The sequence below is a fragment of the Lycorma delicatula genome, chromosome 2 (assembly GCF_047948215.1).
Source record: "Lycorma delicatula isolate Av1 chromosome 2, ASM4794821v1, whole genome shotgun sequence".
Taxonomy (NCBI): Eukaryota; Metazoa; Arthropoda; class Insecta; order Hemiptera; family Fulgoridae; genus Lycorma; species Lycorma delicatula.
In genome coordinates this window covers 32860405-32880676 of record NC_134456.1, presented here as the reverse complement: position 1 = coordinate 32880676, position 20272 = coordinate 32860405, and the positions used below count along the sequence as shown (strand labels likewise).

At 29.3% G+C, this 20272-nt stretch overlaps 1 protein-coding gene across 3 annotated transcripts in view; it reads left to right on the top strand.

Moving 5' to 3' along the window:
• Rok (Rho associated coiled-coil containing protein kinase) overlaps positions 1 to 20272 on the top strand; it is a 147345-nt gene that overhangs the window by 64387 nt on the left and 62686 nt on the right. For all 3 annotated transcript variants that reach the window (XM_075358615.1, XM_075358616.1, XM_075358614.1), the window contains 5 exons: positions 1004 to 1095; positions 3645 to 3804; positions 9260 to 9299; positions 14381 to 14572; positions 16221 to 16379. In XM_075358615.1, the coding sequence (XP_075214730.1) occupies positions 1004 to 1095; positions 3645 to 3804; positions 9260 to 9299; positions 14381 to 14572; positions 16221 to 16379 (643 nt within the window). The remainder of the gene's footprint in view (positions 1 to 1003; positions 1096 to 3644; positions 3805 to 9259; positions 9300 to 14380; positions 14573 to 16220; positions 16380 to 20272) is intronic.

Here is a 20272-nt window from a genome sequence, read left to right as displayed (position 1 = left end):
CCTATGAAAAAATACAAATACAATATATTTTAGAAGGATGCCTTTCAAATTTATTTTTAATCATTTTTAGCATTTGTATGTAAATTGTTCTGTTTAAGATCATATCACTTTTCCAATCCAGTTTGTTTATTTTATTTTTATCAGTTTTCTCAGAATTAAACTCTCTACAAAATTAACTAGAAATTTTTATTTGCTTATTGATAAATTAATAAAGTTATTTTATTCCAAACCTAAAAAAGTGTATTTTCCGACTAAACGTTTTTGTATTTTACCCTGTTTTTCTTAAAACTCAAGTAAGATAGATATCTGGACCTCTATCTTACTTAAGTTTTCTTATTATCTTTTATTCAATTTCTTAGATCAAAAAAAGATAAGTTAACCCTCGATTTGTACCCGAAGAATTTTAGTATGGTTTAATTTCATGGAGGAAGCAGAAAGCAGGGCTAACATTTTCACAAGCCCCCACTTTCTAATGAACTGTTTTCTAGCCTATGTGTATATGAACTTTTTTTCTTATTTTTAGCTACAGAATCGCCTCCTGAGAGATTAGTGTGCAATTTGGAATGTGTCTGTGTATTTATTTATAAGCCTGTATATAAAGTTTTGAAAATCTCCAAAACTATTAGATCAATTTTATTGAAATTTATGTTATAGTAGTGGAGTGAAAATTTGATGAAGATTGGTTGAGTTGTTCTTGAGTTATGCTTAATTTAAGGTCAAAAAACTTTGAGTGGGCAAGTTAGAAGCTTGGTTCATGATGATGTTTGTTAGGTGGAAAGTGGAAACAGAATAAAATAATGAGCCTATCTTGATAAGCCTATCTTCTTGTGCATAATAGTGCAAGATTTTTTTTTTAGAGTATTCTCATTATAATTTTTATTAATAAATATGATGTTATTGCATCTTATAATTTTAATCTATAATTGATTAAATGTTTATGAAAACTTCTTTTTTTTATATAAATAAGATAGTTTTTATTATATATTTATTATTAAACTTTCAGAACAAGGAGACTGGGTAGAAATGGAGTAGAAGAAATAAAGTCGCACCCCTTTTTCCAGAATGATCAATGGACATTTGATAATTTGAGAGACTGTAAGTCTTTTTTGAAATTAAGATATATTTTTCTGCTCTTAGCTACAGTTTGTAACACATTCACCACTAAATCTTATTTCTCTACTTTCCTGCTGGGCTGTTTTTTAAATAGATTGTAATTAGTATATAACACTTGCATATACAGTTCTCTCTTTTTTCTGTTTCTGGAACCACCATAAGATATTCAGATGATGAATGAGGATGATATGTATGAATGTAAATGAAGTGTAATCTCGTACAGTCTTGGGTCAACCATTCCTGATATATGTGGTTAATTAAAACCTAACCACAAGAATATCGGTATCCATGATCTAGTATTAAAATCTATATAAAAGTAACTGCCTTTACTAGGATTCAAACTTTAGAACTCTCGACTTCAAAATTCTAGCATATATAGCTACTTTTTTTTTTAAGTCTACAAGTTTCATTACCTTGAAAATATGTGATGATAACATGTGTCACAATATGCCACATGCCACCATATGGCACCATAGTGGTAGTGGTGCCACCTTGTTTGTATATGCAAGCAGCATGTAAATGACCGGTACAGTTATGCAAACCACCCATTACATTGCTTCTTGGCATTTATTTTTCGATTTGTTAATGTTCTGTCTGTCGGAACAATGTTAGGCAGTCTTCTTACATTATAATTTACTGCAATTATAATTCTCCAAAAAACATTTCTATATATTTACATTTAAATTTTGTCTTTTCTGAGTAACAGTTTTTTAATTTTTAATAAGATTTTAATAAAAATTTAATAAAGAAGCTAGCTTTTATTAGAACATGTAACAGTGATTATAAAGATTACAGCTCATAAAAATTGGAACAATTGACAAAAACTATACTATCTAATAAAATTTGTTATAAGTAGTCTGTATTTTTTTTTTGTAAAATTGGTAAATTATTAATTTACTTTATTCTAACAATTATTTTGAGGTTATCAAAAAAATATATCCTTTAAAAATCGTTTAAAAGAATTTATTATTTTAAAATACTTAAATTCTAATAACTGATCACACATAACATATTTAAATTATATTCCATATTTTAAAAGAAATAGTTGTTAAAAGAATAGTCGAAAGAAGTAGTTAATCTATTATATGCGCCAGTTTTTCTTCAGATTCAATTTTGTCTAGTTTTCTTTGTGCAAGCTGCTGGTTCCAGAAGTGGAAGACTGCGATTCCATTCTGAAACAAATAAAAATCAAAAACTAAAGTAATAAGCTGCAATATTGATATTAAAAAATTATAAGCATTTTTAGCATGCTAATAATAATCCATTTTCTAATTAAATCTTTTAATTTTAAAACTTTTTAAATGTAAAGAAAAAACTAAACCAATTACTGTGCATATTTCATTTTGAAATGAAAATTTAAAGAAACTAAACATAGAAAATGCAGGCATGTTTTATTATACTTAGCAAAATTTTCTTCAAGATAAATATTGTACCAAACAAAAGAATATGATTTAAAAATAACAAGAACTTTAATATTATTAATATCAATAACTGTGAACTAGGGCCTAAAAAAATCACGTCAAAAACAAATATCATAAAACGATAACAAAACTATGTATAATTTTATAAATAAACTAGGCTTTTTTTATACTTTAGTATGATACAATTCCATTACTAAAAGGTAATTTTTTTAGTTTTGTTTATTTTTGAGGAAATTTAAAAAAAAAATTTTCTAAATACTTTTTGTTATTAATATTAAGCATTTTTAAAATAAATTAATAAAAAAAAAAAAATAATCTAAAAGTTTGTACAACCTGATTTTCTGTAAAATAATCTCAAAGAAATTGTAAAAAAACAATATGTTGAACAAAGCTGTTTAAGTATAAAACAAAAAGGTAAAGATAAACTACATACTCAATCCAAAGAATCATTTCTCCGTGCTAATATTCAATAATGAAACCCTTACTGGTTGCTGATAAAGATTAAGAGAGGATAAAGAATGCCTTACCCTTGACGCATAGGCAGTGTCTAATGCACAGAGCAGTTCCCTGTTAATGACGCCATCATGTTGTCATCAGCACTGAATGTATTAAAACTGATCTTTGATTGCAGTTGTGAGTTTGTGTTATAATGAGGCATTAGCCTTTTAATTATGTATCTCATGAGAAATCTTCATGATCTGTTTTATTCCCAAGTTATATTATTTTTTTAAGATTTGCCATTGTGATGGCTGAATCTATGAAGTAAGATTTGCCAATGAAATAATTATTTGCAGTAGTAATTTTAATTTCATCCTGTGTACCAAAAGTAATGTATTATAAAAAATAAAAAAATAATTAAATTATGTTTTGAAAATACATATTTACTAGCTTAATGATTCTGTTATGAATTCAGTACAAAACTAATATTTACTTAACCTGTTTTATTTATATAAAAAAAAAAATAAATCTACTTCCTGATAGTGCTCAAATGCATCTTATTATTAAAAATTTTCAAGCAACTGCAAATGTTTTATGTAGATCTTGTAGTTCTAATTCTAAACTTTCCATTTTTCTTTCACTTTCATTTTATTTACTGCTGTCTGTTCTTAGGTGCTCCGCCTGTGGTTCCTGAACTAAGTGGAGATGATGATACAAGTCATTTTGATGATGTTGAAAAAGATGAAACGCCTGAAGAAAATTTCCCTATGCCAAAGGCATTTGCTGGAAACCATCTTCCTTTTGTTGGTTTCACATATTCACGGGACTATCAGTAAATTGAATATTTTCTCTCTTAAGTTGTATTTACATACTTTTCTAGTTTAGAGTTAATTTATAATTTTTTTTTTTAATAGTTGTTCAAATACTTATGTAGAAGTATAATTATTAAATTATCATATTAAACTGATTGGTTTTTATTTTTATATCATTAAGAGGATTCAAAATGATAATTTACTTAAAATTATGTGAAGAAAAATTTAGTAAACTACTACAGATTTTATTTTTAAATCATTTTTTCATTAAAAAAGATATACAGTACTGCTGAAGGATCTTGTTTATACATATGTAATGGTTAAAACATTTAAAAATTAATTTTGCTGTTACTTAAGAAAAGTCTCTCTCATCTGATAAGAATTTTTGTAGTAAATTCTAATTAGAGACTAGGAATTTTGCCACTACGCCCTCTCTCATAGCTAGTTAGAAATTCCAGACGTGAAATGTCAGCAAAATTCCCAGTCATTCTATGAGTTATCGTATACAATTAACTATGTAGCCTCCTTGAGTTGAGTTTAGTTCCTTTGTCATTGATCAGTATGGATTTTATATTTCTATTGTTTATGGGCCTTTGATGCTGATCTGTCTTTATAATTAATTATGTGGACTTATTGTTGTCCTTAGTTCATGCATGAACAGTATAATTCTTGGATTAATTTTATATTATTCTTCTTAGGTTTTCAGTGATAATGATTATAGATAGATAGTTGTAGCCTAATTTAAATAATTAAAAGATTTGAAAGTCATCAATTATTTCAGAACTCTTAAAACTTTTTTTATAGCGACCCACTTTCAAAATCAAATTTTTGATGGCTCTCTTAACCAAATTACCATAAAAATAAAAGTAAATACAGATAATACTGAAAATTGTTAAACTAAAATATAAGAATAGCATTACATTTAATGAAACTGATGTGCTTGCATACTGTGATACAAAAGACTGAATCTTAGCTTTATTTTGGTGATAGCAGGTCTCAGTAGCATTTCTATTTTCAGACTTGATCGATGCTTTATTTTAATAGAAGTTAGCACCGAAAAAGCCATTTCTTACAGACATGTGGAAGTGTAGTGAAGAAGGGCATTTATGGTAAGTTCTGACAATATTGGATATGCTGCTTTGTTGCCAATCCAGAAGGAGTTTAAGCTCTTTTTCAAAAAGTTTATATTTGAATAATATCTCTTGTAAGTTGTGCAAACTCTTTTGCTTTTAATGAGAGATGGTTGACTTTTTCTAGTTTAATGCCAAATGAATTTTTCATCTAGTCAAATCGGCTGACAACTAATTCTAACACAAAATATTTTTTGAAATGAGTTTCAAGACTTACGAAGTGGTCAATTATAATTTGTTCGATTGCATCAAAACTTAGCTCGTTATCTTTAATGAAGTCCTTCACACATGAAAACTTCTCATATGAGCTATTTACCATCATCTTATAAAGCTATTAATATACATAACTGTATATTAATTTTTTTTATGAAGGCTTAAATTTTAGATATCAATGTAAAAACATTGGTTTGTTCTTGCAAAGATTAATTAAGGTTACTAAGTTTTCAAGTATATCTGACAAGTTACATAGTTTACAAAGCCAATTCACATCTTGAAAGTATTTTATCAAATCTGAGTTACTTTTGATAGAAATAACATTACTTCATTTTTTAATATTACTAGCCTTTGTGTAGCCTGACCCCATGACAGCCATCACACTTCTGTGGAGTAAACGGGCGTTGAATTTGTTCACATAATTTTGAAAAGAGGTGACTATTGAGAGCTCAGCTTTTAATAAAATTAACAGTTTTCACTGAATCTTGTACTGCATTTAATTATACAATACAAATTTCCTTTTCTGCAAGTATCTCTTGATGAATCATGCAGTGAGTGAAAGTAATAGCATGAATGCTATCATTTATTTCTGTCATTGCTGCTGCACCATTGGTACAAACTCCAATGCAGTCTTCCCATTTTAACCCTACTTCTTTAAAAAAATCGTCTACTTTTTGAAAGATTGCTTCACCTGATTTATGCCCACCTATCTAACTGTCTACAAAAAAGTAAATTTTCCATTGTTATTGTAGCAATACCTCTGACACTTTTGCAATGTTGATTCATCCAATTGGATTGCAAATTTAAAATTTTCTTTAATTCTTTCAATTAGTTCCCAAATTGGTCCTTGCAAATTTCCAAAATTCGACTAGTCACTGTATGTCTAACAGGGGACTTTTTCTTAAGTTGTCTGTATATTTTTGCCCATCAATAATTTCAGTCATTCTGATTGCTGTTGGTAGGCCAAGTTCTTCATTGATTGTAAACAAATTTTTGGTCTTTACAGTTAGGCTTCATAAGATGCTTGTAAGTGTTAGAGTTAGAGTTAGTGTGTTAGAGTGTTAGTAAGTACATGAGTTTCCTTGGATAACATTTGCTTTTTTGAGGGCTGCAACACTTTTCAAAAACCTCCACAGACTTAGAGTAGCCTGTCTCTTCAGTTTTGTAGATTTCATGTTTTCACTTGCCAAACACTTATTATATATTAAACAAACTGATCAATGCTCATTATGTATGCAATAAATGTAAATCCATATTGTAAATTAGTCTCAGTGTATTTTCTCTTTTATGCGAGAATGCTTTTATGAGTACTTTCCATGTTACCGCTTGGTTGTCAGGCTACTGTCAAATTCACAACCTCTGAATCACCTTATAGTTTACTCTTTGATATTAACCACTTATCCATGGGTTAGGTTTTTTAATATAATAATAAAAAATCTAGATATTTGTCCCAAATATTGCAAAGACTGAATTGTTTACTTAAAATTTTATTATATATATATATATATATATATTACTGAAATTAATCGTTTTAAGATTCACATTATTCCTCAGTACTGTTAAATTATATTTAAATTTTATTAAATAAACCATCTAGTACAGAATATTGAGATAAGACAATCTTATCTTAATTTTTCATGAAAGTACTTTTGCAGGATTCTTCATCCTCAGTCATAATTGAAATAATTCTGTTATTTCATTATAAAATTTAAAAAATAAAATTATTTATAAATAATTTATAGAAAAAATAAGGTAAGATGGTTTTATCTCAATATTTTGTACTAGTTGTTTATTTAAAATAATTTTTTAAATATATATATTTAATATTAATTATAATATTAATTTAGATTAAATTTTTTTTTAGTAATTTTTTTCCTCTGTACATTAAATAACTATATATAACATAATAATATTTTTTCAGTCTCTGCATAGTACAGAATTAGAGAACACTCTTACCTTTACTTTTTTATGTTCAAGACATTTTCAGGCCCAAGCCCATCTTCGGTGAGATATTTTATATTTTAATGAATTCTTCTTTTTTTACATGTATTCATTAATTTTAGCTTTTTACATGTATTTGGTAATGGGAAAAATGTGCAGTCATTGTTCAAAATTTTTTTACCTTCATCCCTTTCAAGGTTGAATCTCAAAAAATCTAGAAATTGGTTTTTTTATACTCGCATAAAAATTAAATTCACCAAAAATCAAATTGATATCTTCGTTTGTTCCGAAATTAAAAAAATAGTGAAATTAATAATACCTCATTTCCCTTTAAACTCAGAATTTAAAAAAATTCCTCTCTTAGCGAGTATTTAACTGTAGAGGAACTTTTATACAAATTTTCATCAATTTATCTGTTGTAGTTTTTGTTCAGTGTGTATTATCAGTCAGTCAGGACTTGTTCTGTTAAATATATATGTAAATTATATTTTTAATTCTATAATGTAAACCACCTTATGCAGAATATTTAAATAAGACTTAAACTACCTTAATTTTATCATGAATAAAAATAAAGATGAAATAAACATTAGTAAAATAATTTTATTCATTATAAAATTAATGTAAGGAAAGTTTTATCTCAGTATTCTGTACTACATGGTTTACTTTGTATTATTTAACAGTACAGAGGAATAATATGAATCTTAAAAATATTAATTTCAGTAAAATAATATATATTGATTTCTAACATATTAAAAGTAGATTTTAGACTCCTTTGTTTTTGAATTAGTACTTATGGTACATTACTATAATTATAAAAAAATACTAAATTATAAAATCACTTTAAAAAATCATTAAATGTTTCAACAATGCATTTATGTAAATTGTGTTGAAAAATCACAAATTACATCAGTGATTATCACTGTTTAATCATAAATTTTAAATGTGGTCTGTATATTATTACTTTATAATTAGTAGTGTGCTCAAAACAACTTATGACCCCCTCAAACGTTCTCACAACCCCCCTGAGGGTTGAGACCCTCACTTTGAAGAGCCCTGAATTTTATCACCTTGATTCTTGTTTCAGTGGAAAAAAAGGGTAATTACTGATTGATTGTGGTAGTAATGACATTAATAACCAGGTTTGGAAAGACTTCCTAATTTTGTATAAATGAAAGCAGAATCTCTTTCCTATACATAACCCTGCGATGTTACTCAAACCCTTTGATCTCTTTGCACTGGACTCTGTATTCTTTTGCAGCAACAAATTACTACATGACAAATCAGTGATGGTGTTTCAGATCCTGCATTTAATTCTTCATGTACTGGCTAACTTCACTGTTGTCACATTTCATATAAAATATATATAAGTTTAAGCTAACTTGTATGCAGTAAAAATAAACTGTAATTTATAAAATGAATAATCATTTTTGTAAAGTTATTATTGATCTAAACCTGAATGTATTTTTCAGAAAGAAGCAACTGTTATTACTTGGATGGAATATATAAGATCATCTATATAACATCTCAGTGTTAGGTTTTAATGTAAAACAAAAAGTATTTTTTGTAAATCTTTTCTTATAGAAATTAATCTTAATCAGTAGAGTTTTCTATTTTAATTTACCTTCTTTATTTCTTCTATTATTTATTTCATTTCAAATTTACTAATGTTATTAAGCTGACAGAATAATATATAATGAAAATGTTTTTAAAATTCAGTTTAGTATCCTTGTGTGATCCCTGAATAAATTAATGCTTCAAATAAATTTAAGTAGCCTTTTATAAATAATGCTTTGCCATTTCTAGTTCCAAGGACATTTCTTCCTGTGCTTAAAGAGACTCCTACTACCAAAGCTTTTTTACATACACAGTACCATAGTACCTTTCATTAGGATGTCTCCATATTCAGCCCCCCTTCTACCTGAATAGTGAATAGTGAAGTATAAATTTTGACTATGAACGGATATTGAACCCTATCATTTTGTGTTGAAAAATTACTGTAACAAGCATCTGATGCAAGTTAATTATTTTGGTTGAGTCACTTTTCCCCTTTTTTGAAGCAGATATCTTTCTTATTAAAAACAGTTGATATGCGTGTTGCCTAATAGAACCCGTTTTAGTTGTTGAGTATTCTAGTTGATATGTATAATCTGCTTTAGAAAATTATTTTTTAAATCTAATTATTTTTTTACAGACTTCTCACTGAGGGAGGAAAAAACAGGGATGTTGACATGGTAAGAATATTAAATACTGTTATAATTTTTTTTTCACTCTTACATTTATTTACAGTCAATTAATTCTGGGTTCCAGTTATTCAGAATGCAAACACTGTGCTCACTGTTTTTAGAGGATTTGTAATAATTAATTATTAGTTGTAACAACTGATACCTTAGTGGTATGTGGAAAAATATGTTCTTTAATAACAGTTAAAAGTAGTGTTTTAGATACAAGATAAACAAACATGAATGTTTTAAAATCTATTTTTTACTTTGTTTATTTCCTGAATTTTGCCCAAAAATTACATGTTATTCATACTCATTTCTTAACTTTTTTTCATTATTTACTGAACATTTAATAAACTATGACTAAAACTGTCCATTTTTTTTATAAGGCATTAATGTTTAACATGTTAATGTTTACATGTAAATTTATTTTTGCTGAAAAAATAGTTATTGAGATCCAAACTAAATTTAATAAAGGGTAGAGCAGAAGAAACGCATGTTTTTCAATACTGAATAACTTCAGTTGTTTTAATTATAGAAAAAATAATATTACATTATATTATAATGATATTTTTATTGCATTTCTGAAATCAACATACCTTAATTAGGTTCAGAAAATAATGTCAGCAAGATGACATCCTTCTTGTCGGATGCAAATTCGGAGCCTCTCCTCAATGCTCTGCACCGCTTTCTCCAACATTTCATTTTACACAACTTCAGTTTCTTAATGAATAGAAATTTTCAGGTCTTCAATTGTGTGTGGCTTGTTCATTCTTGATTTCAGGTAGCCTCACAAAAAGAAGTCACAAATTGATAGATTGGGAGAACTTGGGGGCCAAGAAACATCGCCAAATCATGAAATGACATGTCCAGGAAACATCTGTTGAACCACTTCAATTGATGCTTTCTTTGCCTTCTGAGCTGTGGCACCATCCTGTTAGAACCACATTTCTCTCATGTTCTTCCGACGCCTTTTCAGTTCTGGATGCAGGAAGTTGTTTAACATAGCGATGTAGCGCATTGATATCACTGTACTGTGGTTCCCCCTCTTCAGAAAAGTAAGGACCAACAATCCCTATCTTTGAGACACCGCACCACGCTGTTACTTTTGAGCTGTGGTTTGGTTTTTGGTGTAGTTCACATGGGTTCTCAAACACCCAGAACCAACAATTCTGTACATTAACATAGCCATCCAAATGGAAATGGGCTTCGTCACTCATCATTATTAGGGTGTTTGCATCTTCCATAAGAATGGCATTCGTTATGCCACAAAATTCTTTGCGTTGCACAAAATCCTCCTTCAGTTAGCTGTTGGACGATCATTATTTTGTACGGGTGAAATTTGAGATCACCATGTAAGATACGATGAAGCGAATGACATGACATACCCAGCGCTACAGCTTGTCACCTAGCAGATTGTTTCAGACTAGCAACAACTGCCCTTCGCACTCTGTCTACATTTTCCATAGTTTGGATTAAACGGAAAAGGCCAGTTGGTTTTTCTTCACAGATCCAATACTTCTAAACTCCTCAACCCATCGGAGTTTGGTGTTGCGATCTGGAACTGCACCTCGACATTCAACATTAAAATTTTGACGAAAAAGCATTGAACCTGAATCATTGTTTCTAAAAAAACTGCTCGACAGCAAACACATGTTATATGCTTCAATGCTCTATAGCAACTGAAACTGCATAGTTTGCATCTGAGCTGTCTGCCAGAGGTCAGTATCCCCACTTACCGTTAGTACTAGCAGTTTTTCTGCTCCACCCTTTATGTATATATAAGTGTGATGGGTGCCATAACTTAACAGTTCCAGGTGATTTGATACAAGACAGATTAGCAGTCTGTATTAATAATTCTTCCAAATTGTTTTCTGTCAGATCTTCATCAACATATACAATAACAGTGATTTAATACCTTGAAATCCTTTGGTTCCTATTCTTGTGTGCAACAAACATAATTTCACTTACAGTTTTTTCAACAACAGGCAACACATTCTCTGTAAACAGAATTAGACCGTAATATTCTCTGCACTACATATCCAGGAATTATTAATAGAATACAGTTTTGTACTGTGTTTAAAAATTAAAATATCAATAATACTATGAAATATTAATTAGTTGATAATTTAACCATCATTATAAATATCCAAAATAGAAAAAAAATGTGGATAAACAAGATTTGATTGTGTGTATTTTGTTTTTGCACAGCAGCAGTTTATGAGCATAAATTACCAAAAACGTTTATGCTAATCCAAATGTGACTAACAAATCCATAGATAAAATAAAGCTGTGTTTAATTGTAATATTGTTTGCAGTCCTTAAAAAGAGCTTGTATTTCAATTTTTATAAGCTTTGCTGTATTTTTTCTTAATATAACTGCATTATAAATTGATTTCTCTTTATTTTATTTTTTTTCATGTCTGTTGGGTTCTCGGATGAAGGTGGATAATAATGTGAGTATTTTGAAAATATTCATGAAATTAAAACTAGTTAAATTAATAGCCTAAAATATCTTTAACAGAATTATTTATTGATTTTTAAAAAAGTTATAGTTTTTTGAATATGAAATAAATATTGATGTCTCTTAATTTTTTTCATAGCTTGTATACTCTTTGTAGGAAATAAAAACTATTATAGTTTTGAAATTGTGATGTATATCTACAGTTATACATACTTCACAAATCCACTTTCAGATGTGTGACTCTTAATGACTTTTTCTTTTAAATTTCTTCTATCTTGTGATTATTGTTAAGTGGATTAGTTTTTTTTTTATAGTAAGGATATATAACATAACCTTAAATAAAACACAGAATTTGCAAATATAATGAACACCCCCCACAGTATATAAATAGAATACAATAGTATTTAAAAGGATAAAGTTACATAAAATAAAATTATTGAGTACAGTTCATGTAAGTTAATTAAAAATGTTTTTATTTCTTTTTAGGTACTTACTTCTTGGCATTGTTAATACTTTTTTAATTATTTGTAAGCTCATTAACATGAAATAATGTGAATACGTGTACTTTAATAATAAAAAATATTTTATGAAAAATCCTCTAAAAAATTAAAAATTGTTATTTATGTATATATTATTAATGATAGCACTTGTATATTTTGTACAAGAAAGGTAATCTGCAAATTATATGTGGCTCCTTATCATTTTATTAAACTTTTCATTCTAAAGAAACAGTTTTTCCGAAGTAAACATAGTTTTTCATTGTGCTTTCTAAATAAAAGTAGTCCGATGACTAAAACTTATTTTCATATTCCTGTGCTTATTCTGAAGCCAGATTAGTTTTCATTTTGTCCACCTTCTTTCTATCTTTTGTTGTTTAAATTATTCTAATTAGTAATTGGGAAGCACTTGATGTTAACCTTTAAAGTAGTTCTCACATTTGTCTACTTCTGCTTTTATCTTTTTTTTTTTTGAAATCACAGTTTTTTTTTTTTTGAAATCACTTTAGTCAACTGTGGTTCATCGTTAATTTTTATTTTTCTTCTTGATTGCTTCCCAATACTTCATTCTGTCATCTTGCTTTTTTGAGTTCTTCTGAACAAATCCTGTTGTTGTTTTCTTTTCTATAATTTTAAATCTGGAGTTTGCTTTTAGTATTTCTATATTTTCAATTTTGTTTCGTAAATCTTCTATTGTGATTTCTAGTTCTTGCATATCTTGTTTAATTTTGGTTATTTAGGTTGGTATTTTGGACATATTCCAGTATTTCTTGACCAGTTTCCTGACAAGCCTGTTCGGTTCTGTTCTTATTATGTGTCTAAAGAAGAAGATTCTTTTCTTTCTAAAGTAGTCTAGAGCTGGTTCTGTATCTTTATATTCCTCTTAGTTTGGTATGAGTCTCCATTCTCCCCCATCAGTAAATCGTCTTTTATTTATGCATGTTCTTAGAATTCTTTTTTCTATTCTTTGCATTTCTGCTGAGTATAAAATGTTGGATCTTAGGTTGAAGCGTGTTCCGCTTCCATATGATATTATAGGTCTGATTACAGTTTTGTAATGTTAGAGTTTGGTATATATTGAGATGCATTCTTTCTTTCCAGTTTATTTTTTCTTTGAGGTCATGTGTAATGTTTTCTCCTAAATATTTAAACCGTTCCAACTAGCTCGACTTTGTGTCCGTTTATGATTACGTGGTTCAATACCAGTGGATTTATGGCCATTATTCTAGTCTTTTCATATGATATTCTTGGCCTATTTTTCCTGCTAGCTCTTCCAATGAAGTTACTTGAATTCTAGCTTCTGCGATGTCATTGGCTAGAAACGCTAGGTCATCTGCAAATTGTAGACAGTTTACATGTTTGGTTTACAGTTTACACGATATGGTTTACATGTTTCCTTGCTTCAATTGTTGCGTGTGGTGGATCTTTTTTTACCATTCTCTCATTACATATTCTAGGGCGCAGTTGGGATATTCCATCTCCTTGTCTTAAACCTGTTTTGATTGGGATTGGTTCTGATATTTCTCCTCTGAATTTTATTTTGGCATTTATGTCAGTTAACATTAGTTCTATTATTTTTACTAGTTTCGGGTGTAATTCTAGGTTTCTTAGTATTTCATCTTTATGCTAAAAAATATTCCTTTCATTTGTATTGAGTACTTTTCTACATTAATTTTGCATACCTGTGAGTATATTTTTTTCAGTCCTACTTCTCCTAAGACAGCTTAATTCAGAGAGTATATCAATTCTTACTGATTTATTCATATTTTAAAATAATAGATGTTTAAATATAATTTCGAATGCTTTATCAGATATAACTTTTACTTTTTATAATCCTTTTACCACCCAGGTACTCAGTCAGATCTTCATACTGGTGAAAGAAATGGCAATCACTCAATACTAAATCCAGGTTCTAGAAGGGATTGCCAAAAATCACTCATCTGAACTGCTAGTAAAGTCTTTCTCTTCCTGATAAGTAAATTATGGATTTAACTATTTCTATCATTGATTTAGCTCTCTTTCCTCTCCCTAACACCTGTTTATATTTATGTAAAAACAACAATTTTTTTAGCTTTAATTACTATCACTTTAAATGTCCAGAATGGTTTTTTTATAAGATTGTTTGTTTACAGATGCAAAATATGAGTACAAGGGAACTTGAGCTACAAATTGAGAAAGAACGAAGAGTAGTTGAGGCTCTTGAGGAAAAACAGCATACATTGGTTTCACAACGTGATGAAATTGCAAGACGAGAAGCCGAAATTCGTGAAGAAGTGACTCGTCTTGAGAAAAATATAACTATGCTACAACATGACTTCAAAGAGGTTGGTAATCTTGTGTAATTTATACTTTCACTCTATTATTATGCTTTAATGTGATCATAAATATTTTCAAGTAATTACTTTTCTTTTTCTGTACTTTTTGTGAATCCAGTTGTTTTATTACAGATTAATGTTGAATGATTATGGATTGTCCTAAAATAGAACATAAATAGATTGAAGACATTAAGATACCTTTATACATCTAAATAACAAAACTACATAATTATTAGTAAGCAGTTCTGTTAGCTAAATATATGGTCATCCAAGCATTTATTTGAATGTATGAATGAATTTCATTTTTGTAGATGGGTTCTTATCTATAGTCGATGTGTGGATACATTTTACCTGAAATTTTTGTTTGTAAGTAGACTGCAAGTGAAAACTTGAATATGTAATGTTCTTGATTAATTAGGAAAAGGAAGCTTGGCTTTGTCTAGTAGGCATATCGGCTACTAGTTCAACTTTTTGTATATTTCCAGATAGAAAACAATATTCTTCTGTAGCTCTCGAAGTATGCAGCATCTCTATCCCAGCTTCAATAAAGAAGTGGCTACCATGTCAGTTACCAGAGATAAAGCAGCATGTTGCAGTTGGAATCAGGTGGCTGACCCACCCTCAAGGCACTTGTCTATAGAAGAAGGAATAAAGGAAAAGGAAGGAAACCACAACCCACAGAAGGATTGCCTTTGTCATAATAGTTATACTGTCTTGCTCAGAGCCAATAATATTTTTAGGAGAGTAAATAAATTAATAGTAATTGAAGACATAATAAAAGGAAAGGAATTATAAAATGGTTAAATTTTGTTGACTTTGTAGTTTGATTTGAGGGAATGTTTTTCTAGTACATTACTTAAATCTTTAGATTAGTAGCCTATTGGATTCAGATGGTTCCAATGATTTTTTTAGCATAAAGAAATTTATTAATTTTCTTAATAAACCGTAATTTCTTCTATCCCTTACAGTAAATATTCATGTCCTTATAGCTCGCCCACATTTTATTACTTAACTACAAACAGCAAGAATAAAAACAGCAAGAAAATTACTGTTATTGCGTAATATGCATCACATGATACATTGTATGTTCAGTATTGTTCCCTATTTCAAGTGACTAAATAACTCATTAAGTAGAAGTGTATCTGTTACAAAAGTGACAATTTCATTTTTAGTTTTAATTTTATATAAAAAAAAGTGCTATAAAATACCTTTAATAACTTTTTTCTTGCGATTAAAAAAATTATATATATATATATATATATATATATATATATATATGATACCAGTATAGGATTGAAATTTTATCCTTGTGAATTCATTTTATTAAAGAGAAACAGGAAAAACTTAGTACAAGCTCATTCATTATCATTGATTGCTGTGTGCTGAGGTGGTATAGTAGCATAGATTGTAAATAATTCTTCCTCTATATTTTAACCCAATTTAGCTAAAAAAAAAATTAATCTGTTCCATAACACATTTCCAAATCTTTTTCAGCATTATCTAATACTATATTAGTAGATTAATTTTTTCCATCTAAATTTTATGTGATGTCTAAAATACATACATGCTGCACTTGTTTTTGAAAATTAATTATTATAAAATATTGTGTATGATGATAATTCATGTAAATCATTGAAATATTCTGTTCCATTTGCAGTCTCAAAGAAAGTGGGAAAATGAAAGTGAGGTCCGTCGTAAAGCTGAATCTCAGTTAGTTGAATTACGAAGAAAACTTGAAGAAGAGCAGAATAGAAGAACTAGGGAAATGAATAATAATCAACATGTCAGTGATAAAATCACACTTTTAGAAAAACAGGTACATTAATATAACCCACAATGCTTTGTCTTCTTAGATATCAGTGTGTAGAGTTTACTGTAAACTTATTGAGTTTACTCAATAAGGTTATTTTAGTTTGTAATTTGAATATCTACTTATTTGTTTTACGTTTACTTATTATAATTAGTTAAATTTAGTTAGTTTACTTATTAAAATTGATAAAAACAATGTTTCCTCAGGTTTGTTTCTGTAAGCTATTTCATAATTAAAGGATTACGTGCAAGATATTATTCAAAGAGTGTTACGCTTTTGAATTTGTCAGGTGTTTTTCTTTTATGATTTTTACTAAATACTCTACTATACTTTCAAATATTTCTCCTGATAATTAACAGTTATTACATTTTTATAATGAATTCCATCAACACTTTAGAATATGTATTTCTGTATACATATGTAACAGGTTATGGAATGATATGTGTTTAAATGAATAAAAAACTCATTTAAATATATAGCAATAAAAACATTCAGTTTGCTGTATTGTGAACAAAGTTCTTTCAAGACTGCTTTGTATTTAATTCAAGCAAGTCAGTATACTTGTGTTAAATTTTTCATTATATTCAATGAGGGTGAATCAAATTTAAATGGTAATTTTGCTATTCTACGCAGCAAGCAGTTCCGAGCTGGATGGCAGAGTGGGGGGTTAATAATGTTCGGTGTGTAAGAGAGAGAGAGAGAAAACCAGCTTGGTTAGCTCCTCCATTCTGTTCTGTTGTCAGTACAGCCATGAGTGAGCAAGAGGTTCTGTCATCTCTTGCACAACATATAATCATAAAGTTTTTAACTGATGAAGGCATTAAACCTGTGAAAATTTTAACTCTTTTAAAGATACAGATTGGATATGCTACACTATCCCACAACTGAGTGTATACATGGGCCAGACAATTTAAGGGTGGGCAAGAAAGTTTAGAAAAATTAAAGTCGTGATTGACACCCAAGGTCAAGTCTCACACCTGACAACATTCGAGCTGTTTAAGAGCTTATCGAAGGTTATTGCTGGTTCACTGTTAAAGAAATTGCGTCAGAAGTGGGTGTCTTTTATGGGAATGCTCGATTCATTATCGCTGATCATCCTGTCTTTAGAAAAATTAGTGCTTGATGGGCTCCGAGGTTATCGACTGAAAATAAAAAAACAGGTCAGGTTGGAGATCCATGAGAGACTTCTGGATCGATTTCGGCAAGAAGAGGACAATTTTTAGGCTCATCGTCATATGTGATGAGACATGGGTCCATCATTACACTCCAGAGTCAAAAATGGCAAGTAAGGAGTGGCGAAGGAAGGAAGAGGGCTGCCCAGTGAAAGTCAAAACCTGTCCGTCAACTGGAAAAGTTCTTAGAATGATCTTTTTTTTATTCAAGTGGATTTTTTCTCATTGATTTTCTCCACGATCAGCAAATGGTGAACGCATGGCTTACTATTGCTAGCTACTACAGTCAACAAAAGCCTCATACCAAAACAACAGACCATATGCCTATCAGAGATGTCATCCTTTTCCACGACAATGCCAGACTGCACACTGTAACTTTGACAAGGGATAAATTAGAAAAGAATGCACTGGGAAACCTTCGACCACCCTTCCTACAGTCCAGATTTGTCCCCCTGTGACTACTTTTTGCTTGTGCCCTTGAAAGAATTGCTTGGAGGGGAACAATTCGAAAACAGTGAAGACATTGAGGAGTGCATGTACAATTGGTTGACCACTTGTCCTCAAAATTTTTATGAACAAGAATATTCAAGCTTCCAAATCGTTGGCAAAAGTGTGTAGATCCTGCAGGAGACTATATAGAGAAATGATGAAGGTATAAATTGTGTATATTATTAATCAATAAATTTATTAGAAAAAATTACTGTTTATATATGATTTTCCCTCATCTATTGTTTTCTGCCCCAAAAAAAAAAATTCTATAACCGTATGAAATTTAATAACAGACGTTCACACTCACTCTGTCAGTGTTGATTAAAATATTTTATTATCTTTCAAAATCTAGTTTTTGTTCTGATATTATTAATATGTATGTAAACTGAAATTCATTGCATGATTCTTAATGATTTTCAGTCAGTTTCACCATTTTATTTTTTGCATCCAAACTATAAGTAACAGACCACATTCAATAAGTTCCCTGATTCTTTTAAAAATAGAGATTGAGATAAAATTTCTTTCTTATTCTCAGAATGATACTGGTAGTAAAAATATAATGAAAGCCGATGTCCATGCAGGAAATGACTGGTTTTGTTCTGGAGACATTAACAAGTAAAGTAAGACTTACTTAATACAAATAACATATGTATATGTGTTTGCGCACGCGTGTGTGTGTGTGTTGCCTTCTATCAAGTAAAGACTTGATTTAAAGTAGTTGTTATTCATCAGTGAACTCAATGAAATTTAATTACATTTTGTATGCAAAAAATAAAATGGTGAAACTGGCTGAAATTCATTACGAAGTGTATAATGAAGAATATATATGAAATGTTATTATAATGGAATTGTAATAAAATGGATTTAGCATTTCATCAGGGTCTTGGGAATCTGCATCATGTGTATGTAACAGTAAGCCATCTTTAGCGAGGGATGAATTTTTTATACCTACAGCAAATTCAGAACGTTATGAAAACAGGCAGTTTATAATATCATTTCTTCCTGAAATCTCAAAAACCCTTTCTCTAAATTCTATTGTACCATTTAGACTTGCAGAAGTTTTAGATATGCAAGAAGCTGAAGACCACTGTTTTGACATTTCTGATCTGATAACAGAAAGAAAGATTATAAATTCTTAAGCTTAAGTATACCAACCTCTGTGAAAGAATGGTAGTGTCCTGGCCTTTCATTTGGCAGGTAAAGAATTGCGTTCTTGATTATGCTTCTCATTTCTTATGCTGCAAAATTTATCTTATTTTCAGCCTCATTTATGTGTTGAATAAAAAAAATATTAAGTCACCGGTGTTATTCACAAGACTATACCATTAAGACTATACTACAAACAACTATACTGTTTACAAGACATGTATCTTCAGAATTAAAACAACATCCCATATACTAGACAGCCCTGTATTACCTATAAAAACATAAACAAGCGATATCATCCGCAAGATTATATGCAGTATATTTTTGGAAAGACAGAGACTTTGGTTTGTTGAATTCTTGTTACTATAATGCTCTACAATAACTACGGCCTCTAACTGTAAGATTTTGAAAAATTGCATTGCACGATTCAGATCAAAAGACATGTTGAGTTTGCAGCATGTGTTGATTCATGAAAAATATGGGAATAGAAATTATGGTTTTGCTTCACTTAATAATATTGCCTAAGATGTTGAGTTTTCATCAACCTCTATTTAATCCAGTTAGCACCTGGCATTTTTATCTTTTTCTCCACTTGAAAATTTTTCTTTCCAGTTATTATTTTGCCAATGATAGCATCAAGAGAGCAGCGTATTAGAAAATATTTTCAGGATACAACAATAGATAAAAAAGTTTTTTTCTTTTCTGCCATTTTTTGAGTAGACATTGTGTATAGCACAGAATTTTACTGCATAAATTGTATATTTTCCTGCAACTGATCACACATAATTTTTTTAATTTGCTTATCAAAAAAGCATTTACAAAGTGTAGATTTATCAGCATGCATAATTTGTAATGAGTATCATATCTTATTCTCTTGATGTATTTAAACGTGACTTACACCTGTTTAGGATAGTCTGAATTCTTAACTATATTTTTCTTAATTAAGGATCTAGGAAATATGGACCAGTTTGTAGAACATTGGTAGTGGTTGTTAGAATCAGAATTTTATTTCAAAAGTAAAGCACTTATTGTTGAAATTAAAGAACAAAAGAAGCACAATAAAATTTTGTGTTTCAAAAATCTTCTGTTGAA